Raw genomic sequence first — 18,210 nt, 5'->3', positions numbered from 1 at the left:
ATATGGCAGCATCTCTACTCCGTGGATGATGGCGAGGGTGCGGAGTACGGTGACTCGAAATGACATGCAAGTTCCGCCCCGAGTAACATCTGATTTGCGCCTCGACCGCCATTCGATTTGAGTCGTGAGTTGCACCTTGATTATCCCTAAATGAAACTGCAACTCACGGCTCAAATCGAATTTCGCTTGATTTTCGCTGGATGGTGGTGTGCGCACGGATGGACGCAGACCGACAATGGGGGGTCGTAAGGTGCTCCGCACCGTTACAGGCGAGGGAGTAAGCCGTTTGACTCTCGGTTACTATCTCACGGTCCTAGCCCAATGGGTCAGACGACTGATACTAACTCTGTTTGGTCTACCAGACACAGGCTCGAATCCTTTTGGTGCCTGTGTGATTTTTTGCGATGGTAAATGCTATGCGCACGGACGCGGACGGACATTGTGCGGTCCTGAGGTACTCAGAAACTAAAAACCTGAGCACCTCTGGAAAGCCCAGCGATGAAAGGGGGTTCCATTTCCGGTACTTGCGCTTTAAGCGCCGACGATCGTTCAAGGTGCCGTCGCCCCCGTTCTTCTTCAGAGATAATTGGCAATGGTGTTAACAGGGGGGCCTCCTCCTGCGCCCGGTGTGACCCAGTAGCCGCATGCGCCAGGTTGTGGGCCGCCTGGTGACCGGAATGACCCTGTGACCCTGCAACCATAGCAAATGAACGGAAATATTTTTCTGATGATGATTTCTGGTGAAATGCTTCGTTACTGCGAAACAGTATATGTCTACAAAGCGGTTACCGGTTTATACGTGCACGTTCGGGCAGTGGAGGGAGGAGGGGGGCGTGCACGCAAAGCTTTAGGTTCCATGCAGTCACTGATGACATGTCTGTTGTGTTGGCGGGAGGCTTACAATGGACGTCCAACAGCCGAATACGATCTGTCTGGTTTCTTCACTAATCGAGCTAAGTGGGTCGCGTGTTACACAGACAGTAAGGTGCCTACGACGCCGGAGGAAAACAGACAACCCCGGCCATGTGTGTTCACTAATATAAAGCTCGAGTTCTTCGAAGTTTCATTAAGCTAATTGGCTAGGAAGCAAACTCAATTGCAAATTGCAAACAAACGTACTTTGTTTCGTGCACTCCTGCGACTACGCCTAGCTTCGCAGGTCATTCATCTTCACAGAATGGAGGGGCACTGATTTTCGTAGTTACCGCTAGTGGCACGCAGATAAGCACATTACGGGACATTCCGGTCGCGAGTTCATTGACATTCTTCTGTGTGGCACTAATAAAAATAACGGGGATTATAATGATGATGTTTATGAAGAAGATGCAGGTCGCATATTTACTGCAACAGATCGCTTATGTAATGCAACAGTCGCGTGAACTGGTCCCTGTTTATTCATGCCTAGCATCTACCTTCTGCCAAAGTTAGCACTGGCTGTTGTCCTTCTGGCGGCTGAGTGTTCCTGCCTTCACACTCATTGGGACCGGGTGCCGCAGGTCGCGGGCACGCCTTGACGCGATGGCCAATCTTTCGGGCACTCCTTCACGCGGTGGCCAATCTTGCCGCAGCGGTGACACCCTCGGTCGTTGGGCCGCTGTCCGTCGGTGAGTTTCCTCGAGTCGAAAAAATAGTCCACGTGCGTGGCATGGGTAGCGGGAAGGTTACCTATTGGCGTTCCGAAAAGGGACCTTCCCTTGATGAAAGCCTTCATAATGTATATGTACATCTTAGGAGACACTCCAATGCCGAGATTGTGGTCCAGGTCAAAAGGATCCTCGATGGCTACGCACCGGCTGTTCCACATCTTCTGGAGCTTGGTTATGGGAGCCTTCTGACGGATGCACACCACGTGTTTCTTGAAGTCGAACTCCTCTGTGTAGAATCGCAGCATGCCCAGCCATAGCTCCCCCACGGACTCCTTGTTCTGGCCTAACTCGCTCCATACGCTTTGCAGACGGCCGATGTCCTCGAAAAACCACGCATTCCAACCTTCGATGATCACTTCTGGCTTTGTCTCCCCATCAGGGTACAGCTCCTGCAGGACTGGAATGACTGGTGGCTTGCGCTGCTGGAGGTAGTAGAGTGTCATGAGGATGTATGCATAGGAGGACAGGCTTCCTCGTGAGGTGTCACAAATATCGCACGTTTTCGCAAAACGTTTGACGGTATAGCCCAGTTCCCGGACTCGGTTGTCAATGCTACTGTACGTTTTCAGAAGCCGTGTATTTTGCTGCGCCAGCCTGTTGTACAAGCTGATGTCGGCCTCCAAGCCACTCGGGACATGGAAAAGTTTGACGATTGGCACCTTGGCGTTGGTAATGGCCATGACCTCGTCAAGCTCTGGGTGTTTGTAGAACTTCTTCGCAAGATACTTGATCATTCTGACGTGACTGATGTCCTTTCCGTCTTTACTGCTGTTAAATGTCAGACAAATGTCGAGATCACACCGTGCCAAGCCAAAGCCATTACACGAGGAGCCGTACAGGGTCAGCTTGGCGTCTTTGTGCGACTCCCGAATCATGTACTGCAGTTTATGAAGCAAATCTTGGCGATCTGCCTCTTCCTGCGGCTGTAGAACGGAGGCACTCATCACGTCTTGGCACACGTCGTTGAGTATCTTCTCGAAGTTCCGGGTCATGTCAGGAAGCTTCTTCAATTCGGGAAGGCGCTGGCCTGGGCAGTCCTCGCGCAGATGTCCACTCTTCTGGCATAAGGAGCAGACAATGGGAGGCACCTTTCCGCGGGCGAGAGTCTCCCGGGTGAAGCTGTACTGGAAGTCCCCCATGCTGCAGAGGTCGAGTTTGGCCAATATCCCCTGAGGGATCGGCGGTCCCGGTTTGACAAACTGCTCTCGGAGAAGAGGCGTTGTCGTCTTGTGACCTTTGGCTTTTGTGGCCGGGTTCGGAACGAGGTGGCGGCTGGTAACGGCATTGACATTCTCGTCAAACGAGAGGTACTTATCATCGTTACTCTTAGCACCATCCTCTCGCTCTTCTTCGTCGTCATCGCCGCCGTTTGCCCTGGTCACAACCGAGCATTTCGGCGACTGGTTCTGCCTTTCCTTCTTTCCCTTGAGCTTGTCCTCTTCCTGGTCAGACTCAGACTCGAGCTCTGAGTCGTCCTTGTAGTGAGGCAGACCCGGCAGCATGGTGAACATGGGTCCCGATCGGAGCTGGGGCACTAGGAAGTATACGGCTGACGAGCGCAGGCAGCCCTTCACAAACAGGTACACCCGCTCGCTCGGGATGGAACGGGCAAGGTTCCATTTTGGAGAGTAGGGATCTTCGATAGCAATGTAGCGGTTGTTCCACTTCTTCTCGGCGATGACAACGGGCTGGGAGCTCCTGATACACACCACGTGTTTGCTGAGCTTGAAATCGACGGCGTAGAAGCGCAGGAGCTCAACCCACAATTGGCCCACGGAGCGGAAATTTTTGCAGGCCCACCGGCCCTCCAGATCTTTAGGCTTCACGTATGATTCGGACTCATCGCACCGTTTCACCTCGTGAAGAACAGGCAGCACGGCAGGCTTACACTGCTGCAGGAAGAACACAGTCATGAGGGCAAAGGCGTGAGCTGGCAGCGTGCCTTTCTCTTGCTGGTCGAGGCCACATATTTTGGCCCAAAACCGGAGTGCGACCCCCAGAGTTTGTACTCTGGGGTCGAGCGACACGTAGTCTTCTAGAAGCCTCGAGGTCTTCAGCGAGTTGCTGTTGTTGAGGCTGATCTCGCAGGAGAGGGTGCTGCTGACATCCGTGAAGCGTATTCGCGGCACCCTGGAAAAAAAATCCGTCTGCACGTTCGAATACGTGGGGCACTGCAGAAGCAGGTCGCCAGTTTCGACGAAAAGCTTCACGGTGTCCGCTTTTCCGAGTGGAGACAGGTCGATGTCGACCTTGCTCGTCTTCAGGCCAAAGCCGTTCACCGATGACCCATGCAGCGTGAGACTGACATCTGGCAATGTTCCCTTGATGTGGGCCTCCAAGTCCTCGGCTATTCTCCTGCGCAGTTCAACTTCCCCTCTCGTCAGGCCGTGCTCCTTGGCAATCTGCTGGACGAAGTTGCTGATCGCGTCGCACTGGGCTTTGACCGGGTACGGAAGGTTCTTGACGTCCATCCGCAGGTCACTGAGGGCCTTCTTGGTAAGGTGTACGTCGTGCTGAATGTGCTTTTCGGCGTACCCAACGTCGTCAAGGTGTCGCTGGCAGAGATGGCAGTAGAACTGCGCCCGCGGGAATAGTGTGGATTTTTTTCGAAGCGGCCGAATGTGGTGCTGCCTGAGTGTCTCTAGCCTAACCTTGGATGGGCGGTATGCCTCCCGCTGGTCTCTGTCGGTGCAACTGGAACCGAAAGGTACGCCAGTGGAATTGGTGCGCCGTCTCTGCTGATGGAACGGGGGGGTGTCGAGCCTCTGCTGTGTGAATGGTTGGCGGTCAACCAGGGCCCTCACGTCCCCCCGAGGAACATCACCTCCGCCCTCTTCGTGCACCTGGCAGTTCTTCGGTCCCGCAGCGGTGTGCTCCGTCCCGGCGTAAGCATTTCCGCACTGGTCCCGATTTCCGGGCTTCTGCGCGGACTCAATAGGTCGCTGGTCGGTGTCGTTGCGGGGCATGCCAGATGCCGTGATCCCGAATGACCGTTGGGGGCTCTTAGCTACATACATAATTGGATATCCGTGTTCCGAGTTCCTTGCCATTCTTCGTTTGCGTGGAATTCTCCGCGTGCCGCGTGCCGTGGTGTAAATGATGGTGATTGTGGTGTTCTTATGGGCATCATTTAGTTTTCCAGAGAAGAAAATAGGAACGTAAAAAAATTTACGGTGATGAAATCCCAAATTATATAATATTATGGCTCCATATGAATTCAACCTAGCTGTAGCAGAAACCTCAGCTCGAAAAATTCGGGATAAACCCCACTGAACACAAAACGTCTTAGAGATGTCTACCATGGTCTTGCGAGGTCTTAGACATCTTGCGCTACAAAAGTTACCTATAAGACGTCTATTTTCGTATGTCTCAAAGATGTCTTAAGAGAGATAGCTACAGGACACCTGTTCAAGATCTCCGACGTCTTGAGCTCCGTGAGATGTTGATAAGTCATCTGTGCTAAGATGGCTAGAAGACATATGAACCTCAACGTGTACAAGACGTTTGTCCTAGCTGGCTGATGTTGTAAGCTTCTTAAGACACCTACAAAGCGTCTACCATGAGATGTCTACAGTACGTTTTGTGTAGACAGCTGAAAGATGTCACTAATAGATGTGTCAGATGTTCAGCTATTGAACACGTCTACATGACGTTGATTCCAAGACAGCTAAGAGATGGCATTTTAAAAAGGTGTTGAAGACGTTTTCAATGACGCGATATCGTCTAGCTGTACTGCAATCGTGCACACGCCTTTTCTAGCTTAGAATCGAAGACACCTACTAATAATGTCTTCTGGCTATCTACGCAAGACGTGCCATAGTCACTTCGTGACAGACGTTTTGTGGAAAGGAAAAACCTTTAATTTCTTTGCGTTTAGCACGTTGCGCTGAGGTCGCTGAGCTATGGTCGTCGGCAGGATTTGCGTTGCGAGGGGAGGGCAAAGAACAAGTGGAAGTAGGTAACTCTTCTTGTGGGGAAATTGGAAGTGGAATTGCCCCTTTTGCACCCCTCTGTTTACGCACATAACTGCGTCTAAACGACGTTGGCTGTAATAGGGCTAGAAGGCTCTACTTACAGAACGTGATCGCCTACATTGCGTTTGGTATGAGATAATGCAAATTATCGTGAGAACTAATTTCTTACGGTGTGTACTGGACGCGTCTCACGGAGGTTGAGGGAACATTATTAAATCCAGAAGACCTAGCAATAGGGCTTTATTCGCAGGCCCCAATAACGTTTTCCGAATCCAGTCCAATCAAGCGTGAAAGAGTCAAACCTAGGGAAGAGGACTCATCGTGGATTCGCTGACAGGTGGGAGATGAGGTGGCAGGTGAAGAAGAAAGGAAAATGACAAGTGGATTGCGCCAGATGGCTAAAGAGACCATTTCATGCATGAAACGCGCTTTGTGTTTGTGGCAAACAGCTCGTCAGTTGTGTGATTGACTGGAACACTATTCTTTCCTCTGGCGACTCAGGGTTTTATATATTCCCCCAAAAGAAAACCCCAAAAGGATTTCGTCACCCCCTAGAAACCTAAATTCTGGATAAACCCCTGTGGCTACTTCTCACTGACAGACACACACACGTGGTTGTATATGTGGATAAATGAATGAGAACTGGGTTATCGCACAAAAATACAAGCCAGAAAAAAATTTCAAATTCGTTGAAACTTTTTTATTATGCAAACATCGTATGCGTACGGCCCTTTTAAACCCAATTGTCTCCTACGCGCATGCAGGCTGTGCACGTGCACGCTTCACTATGTATTCAGAGCTCCGGCTGAAAAATAATCAGAATGTCATTTCTTCATCATATATTGCAACGATACTTAATAACCATAGGCATTGATATGCGCGCTACAGTGAAATTTCAATAGTTCAACAAAATCGGCCTGGACGTGAAGCCAGTCTACATTCCCATAGCAAATTTGTTGGAGAACCAAGGTGTCTTAAAAGACACAGGCACAACACTCATTGAAAAAGCAGCGCTTGTAAAGGACTGGTATAAGTTTTCTTCGTTTTTCTAAATGTATATAACATTGAATTGAAATCTACTCGCAAGCGCGTTTTTTAGAGTTGAAGCTGTTTTTTTACCGTTTACTGGGATTCACGTCGTTTCCAGCTAACCCCGATTCATAATTACTTGGTGGTAAAGCATAAGATGGTACCAATGTTTTTTTACAACACAATTGCCGTGAAATATTTATGAAACTTTGAATGCGCTTTGTCTAAATTATGACACGAGAAATGAACTTGAGGATAAATTCCTTTGAACGTGGAATAATGTTATGGCTACACCAAAAAAAAAAAAAAATGGCGAAGCTTGCACTAAGTCGCGCAAGGTTTGAACCATAACGAAGCTGGAGAATTTCTTTTTATGTAAGCCCTTGAACTTGTTTATTTACATGTTCACATTGTGGCAGTAGAGGTCATAGTCATATTTATCTATATCGTACGCCGTCTTCCTCATGCATGACTAGCGTCCGTCCCCGGATCGCAGGCTTTCACATTTCTCCCAAAGTTGAACGCGTCAACAGGTGTTAGAACCGGCGCCGACGGGTTTCGCGAACTGGACGTCTGTAGCGCGAGCTGTTTTGTGCTCCCTCTTGAGGCGTGAACACACGTGAACTGTTTTCATGTTTTTTTTTTTTTTTTTTTTTGCGAGCGCCACGTGCAAGCTTGGACACCGGGCACTCCTTGTAAGACGCGGGCTCACACGCGCGGTAAACGGCAGCAGTAACTATGATCCAGTTTTCTGAGGACGCCGCACACCGCACACATTACGACCAGAAACGACAGCTGCGCTGTTAACATGACTTAGCCAAGCACAATTTTCTCTCCAACGGACGTGCACAGAAGTGCAGCCGTGGGTTTCTTCGTGTCGCATTATGTATTCAGCCTGACGCAGTGAAAAAGCGTACGAATACAGGAATTGATTGCCCCCAGGGTACATCAGAACCACCAAACCCCCCCCCCCCAAAAAAAAAAAAAAGAAAAAGAAAAAACATCACGCTTACGGTTTCTCAAATGAAGCGAATTGCCCACAGGTTAAAACGCTAAGCGCGGTAGACGTGATTGACCCGCTCACCTACGTCGTAACGTGAGCTTACAGGAACAATATTCTCTCGCCGCACGATGGTCCTACACATACTACAGAGGAAAAACCTTACTTTCACATTCCAGAGACCACTGACAACACGCCCGGAAAGTGGGTACTCGCACGATGCTGCTAGCGAACTGACCGCACACCGGCATAAATCTTCCGTTGAATGCCGGCGTCACACTTACACGGATGCTTATCAGGCAGGGCGCAATCCCGTCTCAACAGTGTTTCCTGGTTAGAACCGCTATCACGCATTGCAGCTCGTTACTCCACATTCAAACAACCGCGCCAAAAAGGGGTAAGATACCAGCGCTACAGGCGGCTGCGTTACACAACAAAACGAGTGCGAAGCTGCGGCGGATTTGTGAAGCTTACGCGCGAGGAAGGAATATCGGGAAGGCGGTACTTTATAGGACCGCACATAAAAAGAAGAGAAGCTTTTGCTAATAAAGCCGCTGAAAATTATTATGAATTCTGCAATTAGTTTGCAGATTTTTAGCAATTTAAATGTGTAAGTAATTGAGATGCAACTCACTGATTATCTTTTTCAAATTTTGAAATCTCGGAGGCAGTGAATGCCGGGAAGCCGTGTTGCCGCGCGCGCTGTGTTTGTGTGTTTGCCTAGGTGTTACTAAACTGTTTTCTTTTTTGTGGTGTTAAGTTTAGCTGAAACCGTCCTTCCGTGTCGACGTCTGTTGTTAGCTGTGCCAGCGACTACAGTAGGTTTTCTGTCAGCAGCGATCGCGCTGGTAGTGTGTGTGAAAGAAAACTGAAAAGTTCGTTGCGCTCTCAGCGGTGGGTTCTCGTTAGCGCTCATTAGTGAACAGTGAAATGGCGCCTTCAGAACTTCGTCGAGGCGGCAGAAGTGGCGTTTGTCTCAAGAAAGAGGTGTGCAACTTATATTGGCTCCCAGCTCGGACACACGCGGCTTCGAGAAAATGGTTCCTTCGAATTCTTCTGGGACACACTTCAGGTGAGTGTACGCTTAAAAACTTTCCCTGCCAGACTATGAAATTCCCGTGAGGTTTGCCGAAGAGGTGCCTTATTTTTTTGTGACGCACTACTTATGTGTGATTCAGATTACGTGCACCAGAAAAAGGAAGGTTAATCAATTAGCATTGTGCCGTGTTCGCATTTCTTAGTTGGTGGTGACGTAACTGCCTCCTTTCCGTTAGTATTCTGATGTGTGGGCCTTCTGGCTAAATCAATATCGTCAAAACTCCTCACAGACGCTTCAGTTATTAGTAAGTGGAGCGGAAATAAGTGCATCGGTGTTTTTGTCCCTCGGCTTCCCCCTCACCTTAAACAAGGGTGAAATGGTCGCAACAATCCATACTTGTTGAGAGCACCAGAAAAATCGGCCCATTGTTCGGTGTACACTGTTGAAGTTTCAACATTGGGGGCTTCAGCTGTGTGTGGTCATTGTGTGGCCGTTACCCAAATAAGCCCATGTGTGCTTACAAACAGTAATTGCTGGCTCACCTGGAGGCCCAAGCATCTTCATTTATAATGCCCCCCCCCCAAAAAAAACAAAAACAAAAATGTTAAAATTTTGCATGTTTGTTTGTCGGCAGTGCTTTATAGTAGTCTAGACTTAAATAATCCTGCATACAGAAATGAAAGGAGGGGGGAGGAGGGTTGAGTAGATAGTTGCTTCTTATTCCAATTCAGTGCGCCCACGTATAAGTGCATGGGTTGAGTGTGAAAGCCTACGAGGTTAGTATAGTTGATTTGGACACTGTCTGCTTGGTGAAGAACATGTATAAGTAGACAGGCTGAGTCAACAGGTCACAAGCAGTTAGGCAACTCGTGTCGCTCCCTTCTGCCATGCTTCCAGCCTCACTCAGCAGCCCACTTGCGCCTGCAGGCACAATTGCGCTAACCTACACCTCCTGCAGAGGTGCACAACTTGGTTTGATGTAAAAGGTTGTTTTCATGGAGTCTACCTAAACGCCCTAGATTTTGTTCAGTTTATGTATGCACAGGAGGATTGAGTGAACAGATTAATCTATTCGTGTCTGCGTCAGGTTAACGTGTGCGGTGCTTTAGCTGAGTGCAGGGGGTTGATATTGCTGTGGTTGCATCAACTTCTCTGTTATCAGAAATGAAGTGATAGTGCAACACATGTAGTGCACTCTCTTGTTAACAGAGATACTGTCTGTACAGAGTCATAGCTTGTTTTTACATGCATGATGCTTGGGAGGCAATATTTCTCTGCATTAGTATTCTTTTTTTTTTTATTGTGCAGGAAAAGGCCGTGCCCACTTCACTGGAGCTTATTATTTGTACTGCAGGCAGTGCTGGAGTGTGTATAGCAAGATAACCTGGCAGGCATTCAAGGCTGGCTGAGGAATTGCCCCTTCAAGCTTTGGAATGCCACCAAAAGGTACAGCAATCTTGTGTTTTTTCGGCACGCTCTGCATGCTTTCTGAAAATGCACTTCCTAAATCAATATAAGCTGTATCAGTATTAAAGGGGCCCTAAATAGGCTTCCGAAGGTCGCCATTTCAATCGCGCAATCGCTAGAGTACCCCTTCACGACAACGTGTACCAAATATTACACCTCTGCGTAAAGCAGGGGCCGCACAAACACGAAAAAAAGATTTCACTTTCTCTCCTGGCTCACCAACCATACCTTGCCGCCACACTTGCGCGCTCTGACGCAGTTCTTTCCGGCTCTGACGCGCCTCTATGACGCACGAGACACTGCCCAGTGCGGCGCCGCGAACGCGAACCACAGCGACAGCGCTCACCGTGCAACCGGAATCTGGTGGGCGGAGCATGCGCGTCGAGTGCTAAAAAAAAAAAAAGCGCGCGCAGGGCTTGGCGCAGCCAATGATTGCACGTACATCAAGGAGGGGATGGATTGCCCTGTTTCTCTCGGTGGTCTTGCGCCGGGTCAATGACGTCGCAGCTTCCACAGTGCTTCGGAGGAGTTACTAGAGGAGGAGAGCCCCAGGCCTTATGGGTGGCCCCTTTTAATGAGCGATAACTCGGCTAATACTTAACGAATTTAAACAATTTTTGCGGCATGACGTTCCTTGGATAGTACTCCAGTGACTGCGCACGCAAAATCGTAACATTTGGCAGCCTATTTAGGGCCCCTTTAAGCCCACAGGGATTATATATAAAAAGTACACACTGTACGATTAAATGATAGCCAAGCAGGAGGATAACAGGCTGAGCACCAAACTTGTTCTTTGAAGAAGCAACAACACGTGTACTTCCCATCATTACTCTCAACAGCCAGAACACTCTGTCGTCCTCGTCTTCCGGTCCTCATGTAATCATGCAGTAAGTGTATTTTTCAAATTATAAAGAATCAACTAGCCAGTACCTTGTGTAACTTAACGTTGTAAGATCTGCAGTGTGCCTTATAGCAGTACATAGTAAGGTTTTAATGTTGGAGGTGTGTCTACCAGTGCTTCTTTTTTTTATCGCATTTTTTGCTAGGAAATCCACCTAAACCATCTTTGATTAGCATTATAAAAAATCTCCCAACTGTCATGATTTAGGTGCATGTTAAAAATCCCCATTAAATTATTCAGTAGCTTTCCACTACGGCATGCCTGATAGCCGAGATATGTCCTTGGTGCGTAAAACCTTCCATATTTTACACGATGTATAGCCATTAGTAGGATGTGATGCAATTTGTTTTGCACTTCTATTTTTCTCTTATAGCGCCAATGACAACACATTTATCCTGTTTTATTGGTGTCTTGTGCAGAAATAAGTGGAGATCATACATTTTAAGTTAACATTTACCACAGAGTAAAATGGAGTAAGTTTCTTGAATCTGTTGAATGTTGAGATGAACGATTCCCACAATGAAACGAACAAAGCTGCAAGAGAGCATCTCAGATATAAGCAAATACAGCCCAAAACATTTTTACATTTGTCGGAGCCAAAATCGTCCAGCTTCTTGCTCCTTCTCATACGGTTATTATGCACTGGCCTCTCGAGTGCTTGCTAGCATGGGAGCAGCAGCGCAAATTCCATTTGTATGGTTGGACAGGCGCGCCGACAGTGGTGCGGATAATGCAGTTCATTTCGTGCTAGCTCAGTGCTGTCCCTGTTGCCCGATTTTATTTTTTCTTTTGTTGCTTCAAACGACCATGGCTAGAGTTACAAAAATTTTGGCACTCAAGCCTGCGGTGACATTTTAAAGGAGCACTGACACGAAAATTTTATGTTACACTTTTATTCCTTTTATCGATGCTTAATGGTCTGGCGAAGCCGAAAAAGCACTTCAAATACTTCAGCGCGCGATAGTTAATTACATTGAACAGGCTGAAAGTCGTTTGTTTCAAATTCCCGCGCTTTCATCCCGAACGGCGCATATGACAGAATCCCGGCCTGACCTCACCGCTTTGTGCGGACGTCACCGGCGCCCGCTTGAGAGTGTGTTGCGCCCTCTCGCCGCTTGTGGGGCCGCGCGTGTGAAGTGACTTCACGAGTTTTTGACGACCGCTGTCGCGTCACTTCTTTTGGCTTCACGGGGTGATGTCACGCTGATGTCCATTTGCTGAGTGCCGCTCCGCCCGCTCCTCCGTCGGCGCGATAAATGAGATCCAATGAGTCGCAGGCCGCTCATATTTCAGCCAGGGTATTCTGTTGAGTGAAGGAAGCGAACTGTGCAATAATATTAACGCCAAAAATTGGTGTCAGTGCTCCTTTAAGTGGTAATGGTGTGTGAGATGAGGCACAGGTGTTAACATGACATCCATGCCTGCTGCACGCTTGTGGAGTGTGAGGCAAGTTGAAGTGCTTGAATGGCACTTGTGATGGCTTGAAGAGTCGCCTTCCTCAGTCTGAGCTAGTGAAGCTGAGGGATTGTGCGAAACCAAAACGTGTGACGGAAATCATCGCAAGGTGTGCATGTGTTCAAAATTAGGTGCTGCAGTGACGACCCACTGATTTGGGCAGACAAAGAGAAAATTGTGAACAAAACAATAGTCAAAGGGGAAGAAATATAAAACATGGTTAAGTAGCACGCTAAAGACGGGACAGCAAAGAAGACCACACAGGACCAACAAAGAAGACCACACAGGACCAGCGCTAGTCCTGTGTGGTCTTCTTTGTTGTCCCATCACATGTATCACAGTTCGAACCAACTTGCGCAAATTTGTGCTATGAAGAAATAGTTCGAAGCCCACAGTTTATGACAAGTGACCCTCTACAGCAAGCTCACCTCAAAATTCTCAAACAGCCCAGGTTGATTCTAGGTACCCAATCGGGCTCACCTCATGCCCATCTCGTCAAAGTAGCGGTGGCCTATAGTAGCCAAAACGTTGCACTGCTAAGGCCACATATGCAGGTCTAATCCTAGCCACAGCAGTCACTTTTGTAGTTGGAGCTATAAACAAGAATGTCTGTGTGTTGAGTGTCTGCAGGTGATCTAAATGAATCCAGAGCCCACCTTATTACGTGGCTCATAGCCTCATTACGTAGCTTTGACACAAGAAACACCCTAAATTTGCATTGTTTGTTTTGTTGTCAAAGTATAGCTTTTAAATAAAGGGAGAATGCTTTTTGGTTTTTATACGCACATGCTTAGCACTGAGACCAATTTTGAATTTCTGCAGATGTGGTCCGACTGATGGAAACTATGGACTTCCGACCTGCCAGCCATCCAAGGCTGGCTCAGGAATTGCCCAGCCAGGCTTCAAAATGCTTCAAAGAGGTACAGGACTTTGAAAGTTTATTTTACTCACTCTGCATGTTTTTTAGAGGTGTAGCATAACTGAATCAACCTTGGAGAAAAAAAAAAGTCGCAGAAGCCAGTGGTTATCCCGCATTTGCATCAGAAGTGAAAGGCTCACTAGTTCCGCTCAAAACAGGCCGGGAAACTTTTTCTTTTCTACTTTGACACACAGAGTTCACGGACACCTCCCCCGAAAAAAAATTCTTGGGCCACAAAAATCGAGTGGCCACAATGCCAGCCAGAATGGTGCCATGCAAGAAAGCTACGCAAAGATGGCCAAAATTTGACAGAACTAACTTGAATCACAAGGAGCCTTTTACACACATATTCACCAAGTTCTGATCAATATTCAAACATGTTTTTCCCTGGATTTTTGATAATACTTAGTTTGCTTTGTTTTGTTGACTGAAAGCATATTCAAAATTAATAAAGTAAATAGCCAGAAAATATAAAAAATAAAGAAAATGTGCTTTTTTTTATCCGATTCTCCCCTTGAGCCACCCAATTCGTGCCACATTATTAGTATGCTCAGTATAGTTAGAGTTGTCTGTTTTCATGTTTTATATGAAGGAAAGTTTGACATCCACCTGAATGAAGCCAAACGGCTACAAAGAAAAGCTATACAGCTTTCTCAGAAACTTGGCAGTTGAAGAAAAATACATCCTCGTCCAACATTCTGGTTTTATATTTTGTTAAAATCGGCTGGTAAAAGTCAGCTGTTATTTTTCAGACTCATAATTGGGGAAAAATCTGACTTTTTTGTAAAACCATTCTGCAATATGTGCTTCTTCATGTAAAATATTCAGATGTACTAAGTAATGCACTCAGTTTATTTTATCAGTAGGCAATTTGTATTTTTTCATGTTAAATCAACAGATGTACTAAGTAATGTACTCAGTTTATTTTATGAGGACGAAGATGCGGTCACTGACCAAGTCAAGGTGAAAACACAGACGTTTCGGGACCCGTACTGGTCCCTTGATCACACTAAGCTGGCGAGAGCGGTAACTCGCTTCTTATTCTAAAATGTGACGTAATGTGTAGCTTGCCGGCAGATTGCCATCTGTCGTATTGATAGTGTCCTCGGTCGTCTGAATAAACACGGATTCCACAAGCAGTGAGGTGCTTGAACTCTTTTCCTTGGCTATTAGAGTGGCGTTATCCCCATCGATGTAATGGCCATGATTATCGGCGTGCTCGTCCAGGGTGTTCGGCACTTTCCTGTTCTTGCCCACGTCCCTTTCAGGTTCCTTTAATCTCCTGATGAAGTTGCCAGTTTCGTCGATGTAACTGCAGCTGCAGTCTGCACATGGTACCTTCTAGACAACACGGGGGTATCTCTTGCTGTCCAAGCAATCTGTCACGTTCACAAGCCGATTCCTCAGTTTGTCGGACCGCATGCGCGCTACGCGAAGGTCATACCTTGCAAAGATACGACTTAGAGCTTCGCTGACCCCAGGAACGTATGGGATGCCGGCGCGTCTTCGAAATCGCTTGCCCTGGGATGGCCTGGGATTGAGGATGCGATCTTCAACATTCTTAATAAGCTTCTCCGGGTACCCGCTCGTCAATAATCCTTGATGTATTGTCTGAAGTTCTTTCCTCATTTCGTCGTCACTTGAGCAAATACGTGTTGCCCGCGTCACAAGAGAGGAAGCGACAGATTGCTTGTGACAGGCTGGGTGGCACAAATTAAAATTCAGGTAATGTCCGGTATGCGTCGCTTTCCTGTGCACAGCAAACGAAAGGCTAGTTCCGGTACGGTTCACCTGGACATCGAGGAACGGGAGGCTGCTGTTACACGCAGATTCTGCTGTGAACTGGATGGCGGCTTCTATCGAGTTGAGAAGCAGGAGCCATGGGGCATCATTCCTATTGATAACGCAGAAGCAGTCGTCCACGTAGCGGACAAATAACTTGGGCTTGGGAGCGAAATCGATGAGGGCCTTCGGGTCAATGACCTCCATGAGCAAATTTGCAGTAGTAACAGATATGGAAGCTCCCATGGCAGTTCCGTGGATTTCCTTGCAAAACTGCTTGCGGTACGTGAAGTACGTGTAGCTTGCAGTACATGAAGTGCCGAACACCCTGGACGAGCACGCCGATAATCATGGCCATTCCATCGATGGGGATAGCGCCGCTCTAATAGCCAAGGAAAAGAGTTCAAGCACCTCACTGCTTGTGGAATCCGTGTTTATTCAGACGACCGAGGACACTATCAATACGACAGATGGCAATCTGCCGGCAAGCTACACATTACGTCACATTTTAGAATAAGAAGTGAGTTACCGCTCTCGCCAGCTTAGTGTGATCAAGGGACCAGTACGGGTCCCGATACGTCAGTGTTTTCACCTTGACTTGGTCAGTGACCGCATCTTCGTCCTCATCATGATACCTTACCTGACAAACTTTCGTCGAACTCTTGACTTCACTTTATTTTACCAGTAAGCATTATGAGCTTAAATCTGACGCATTAAAAATGATGTTTGTTTCACGCTGGTAACCGGGGATATATCAGGGCTTCCTAGTAAACACAACCCAAAATTTGGCGTTTGTTTGGGAAATGAATCAGTAATGATTACAGTGGAGAGCATTGATAATTTTTAAAAAATGAAATATTTTGTCCACAAAAACCTGGTCATAGTGTTTTACACGTCTTTGTTTATGCACATATCATCTGCATGCGCAACATTTCGGTCTCCATTCAAGATCTCTCTGATCGTTGAATGTATCTCAGCTGGGAAAAGGTCGTCTCAATACCACAGTTTCCATCAGCAAGGCACAAGATTGTCAGTGAAGCATTTGCCGACCTGCGGTAGTGACCAGTAGAGTTCTGTCAATACTCAGTGATTTTGGAAGCTGTTCTTCTGGGGCTTGCTGGAATTCCAGTAAGTGCTGGTTGAAAATGGCTGACCGTCAGCCCACGATTGTGGAGATCGCTACTTTGAAAAGGTCTATTCAGGGGAGAAAGCGGGTTTAACCCAATTCTGACACATGTTGAGGGTAAAAATACGGTAAATTCAGCTTTTACCTGAAAAAAAAAACCAAGTATAATTAAGTTGGGTTGAAATGGCATTATATTTTGTTATTACAAGATGCAAAATTTTGCCAAATAATCAGGTGTCCACCACAAAAAAATGTTTCATTGTGGGTAGTAGCCTGGAAGGGATTGCAGCCAATATTCCACACCGCCTGGGTTTCTGTTCCCCCTCTTCTAAATTTGCTTTAATATTGTGGAAATTGCTCAAATGATTTTACGCTGCTTTATATTGCCTAACATAGTTGTCAAGCAACATTTTGCTATTTCCTGCAAATAATTTGCATTATTAACCTGCCGTCATATTGGCCATATTATTGGCATCTTGCACAAGTGGCACTCTGAAACCACTGAAATGTATACCCACTTCCCCACTACCCAATACCCCTCCCCTATCATCAGTCGCTGTTGACTTCCCCTACCCAGGCCTTCCAGGTGCATAAAGGAAGGAATGGTTAATAAAAAAATTTCTCAGCAAGAGTTCACTGGCTACCCGCAAAATAGTAGCTACCTTAAGCATTTACCTTTGCCCTGCCTTAGTGGTCTAAAAAAAGCCTCGTTACTCAAAAATGTGTAAGTTTGGTGTTTCATTTGGGCGCGTGTCTGTGTATACTCAGATTAGTGTGTTTCTCTCATCGCAGGAAGGTTAACCCTCCGTCATTGGATCAGCATGCCTGGATTTCCAGCACTTCAAACATCATCAAGACTCTGCCACTTTAGGTTTTCGCTGTAATGCACATGTTTTGGTACATTTTCTGTGATCTCTAACTTATTTTTGATGATCATTCTTTTTAGTTCTTGCAGTTGACTTTTTTCCCATATAACATTGAAAGGCTGAAAGGCATTCAGTATCTAGTCATTTTTTATAAGCATGTTTTAATCACTATGGCAATTCTCTCATTTTTAATTTTCTAATTTTTGCCTTTTATGCATAACATCTGTATAGCTTCAATTTGAGTGCTTCAAGTTTTTATTTACTTCCACATCTTTCAGTCACCTTTTATTCTATTTTAACTTGTCATGACTTATTTGAATAATAAAATGGTTAGTCTTGCAAAAGTTGCTTAGTGTGCTTATTGTTGCATTTAAGGTGTGTCTAGAAGCTTTAGCTCACTCAAGTTTGTCAGGCCACATGAAATGCAGTTTAACGAGGGAATGCTGTCCCATCCATGCAATATCAAAGTTGTTTTAGATGAAACCAGTTATATGTGTGCACTCTATTCTGATAACCGCATTTCTATATATTCTCTGGGCGTAAAACAGGACGAGAGCTATAACAGCCGTCTTGATGACATCTTAATAAGATGATAGCAAGATGACTACAATAACGGTTGCATAAACTGCTGTGAGAGGTTCTCGTTTATGTCTCCACAACTACTAGAAAACATCTTCACGAGACATTATTTCTCTATCTGGCATGCTTAGAAGTCACCTCGTGGATTGCTATGCAAGATTTTTGAGAACGTCGTCAAAACGGAGAATAAACGTTTTGTTGCTTTCAATCCTGATAGCTATGAGGTGTTTAGTACTCGTCCTGTAAACGTCTTGTTGGAATTTTTAGCAGTCTCCGAGATGTCGTCAAGAATATCTTGCAAGACGTCTTGTAGCTCAGGCATAGCGTCGCGTTAGCCGAGCTACTGGATGGCTATCTCACGTCTTGGCAATGTCTATAAAAATCTTGATCAGGTGTTGCTTAGACATCTTGGAGGTCTTGCCAAGAT

General features: G+C 46.6%; 1 protein-coding gene and 1 long non-coding RNA gene across 2 annotated transcripts; one reads left to right on the top strand and one right to left on the bottom strand.

Annotated features, from left to right (window-relative positions):
* Positions 1-1,474: 1,474 nt before the first annotated feature.
* LOC144161458 (terminal uridylyltransferase 4-like) lies at positions 1,475-4,612 on the bottom strand. Its single transcript, XM_077692117.1, has one exon. The coding sequence runs from the start codon at positions 4,610-4,612 to the stop codon at positions 1,475-1,477; it is 3,138 nt and encodes a 1,045-aa protein (XP_077548243.1).
* Positions 4,613-8,547: 3,935 nt separating this feature from the next.
* LOC144172500 (uncharacterized) lies at positions 8,548-17,538 on the top strand. The gene is made up of 4 exons (XR_013323025.1): positions 8,548-8,721; positions 9,997-10,134; positions 13,334-13,431; positions 17,131-17,538. It is a non-coding gene; the product is annotated as an uncharacterized LOC144172500 (long non-coding RNA).
* The last annotated feature ends 672 nt before the right edge of the window (positions 17,539-18,210 follow it).

Source organism: Haemaphysalis longicornis, unplaced genomic scaffold, assembly GCF_048455015.1.
Source record: "Haemaphysalis longicornis isolate Haplotype H1 unplaced genomic scaffold, Haemaphysalis longicornis Haplotype H1 scaffold_1, whole genome shotgun sequence".
NCBI classification, from domain to species: Eukaryota; Metazoa; Arthropoda; class Arachnida; order Ixodida; family Ixodidae; genus Haemaphysalis; species Haemaphysalis longicornis.
The sequence above is the reverse complement of the archived record's forward strand: the minus strand, read 5'-3'. Positions and strand labels throughout refer to the sequence as shown.

What these genes read in the sequence shown, in the direction of transcription:
- LOC144161458 (XM_077692117.1), bottom strand. Translation starts at nt 4,612, where the DNA reads ATGCCCCGCAACGACACCGACCAGCGACCTATTGAGTCCGCGCAGAAG.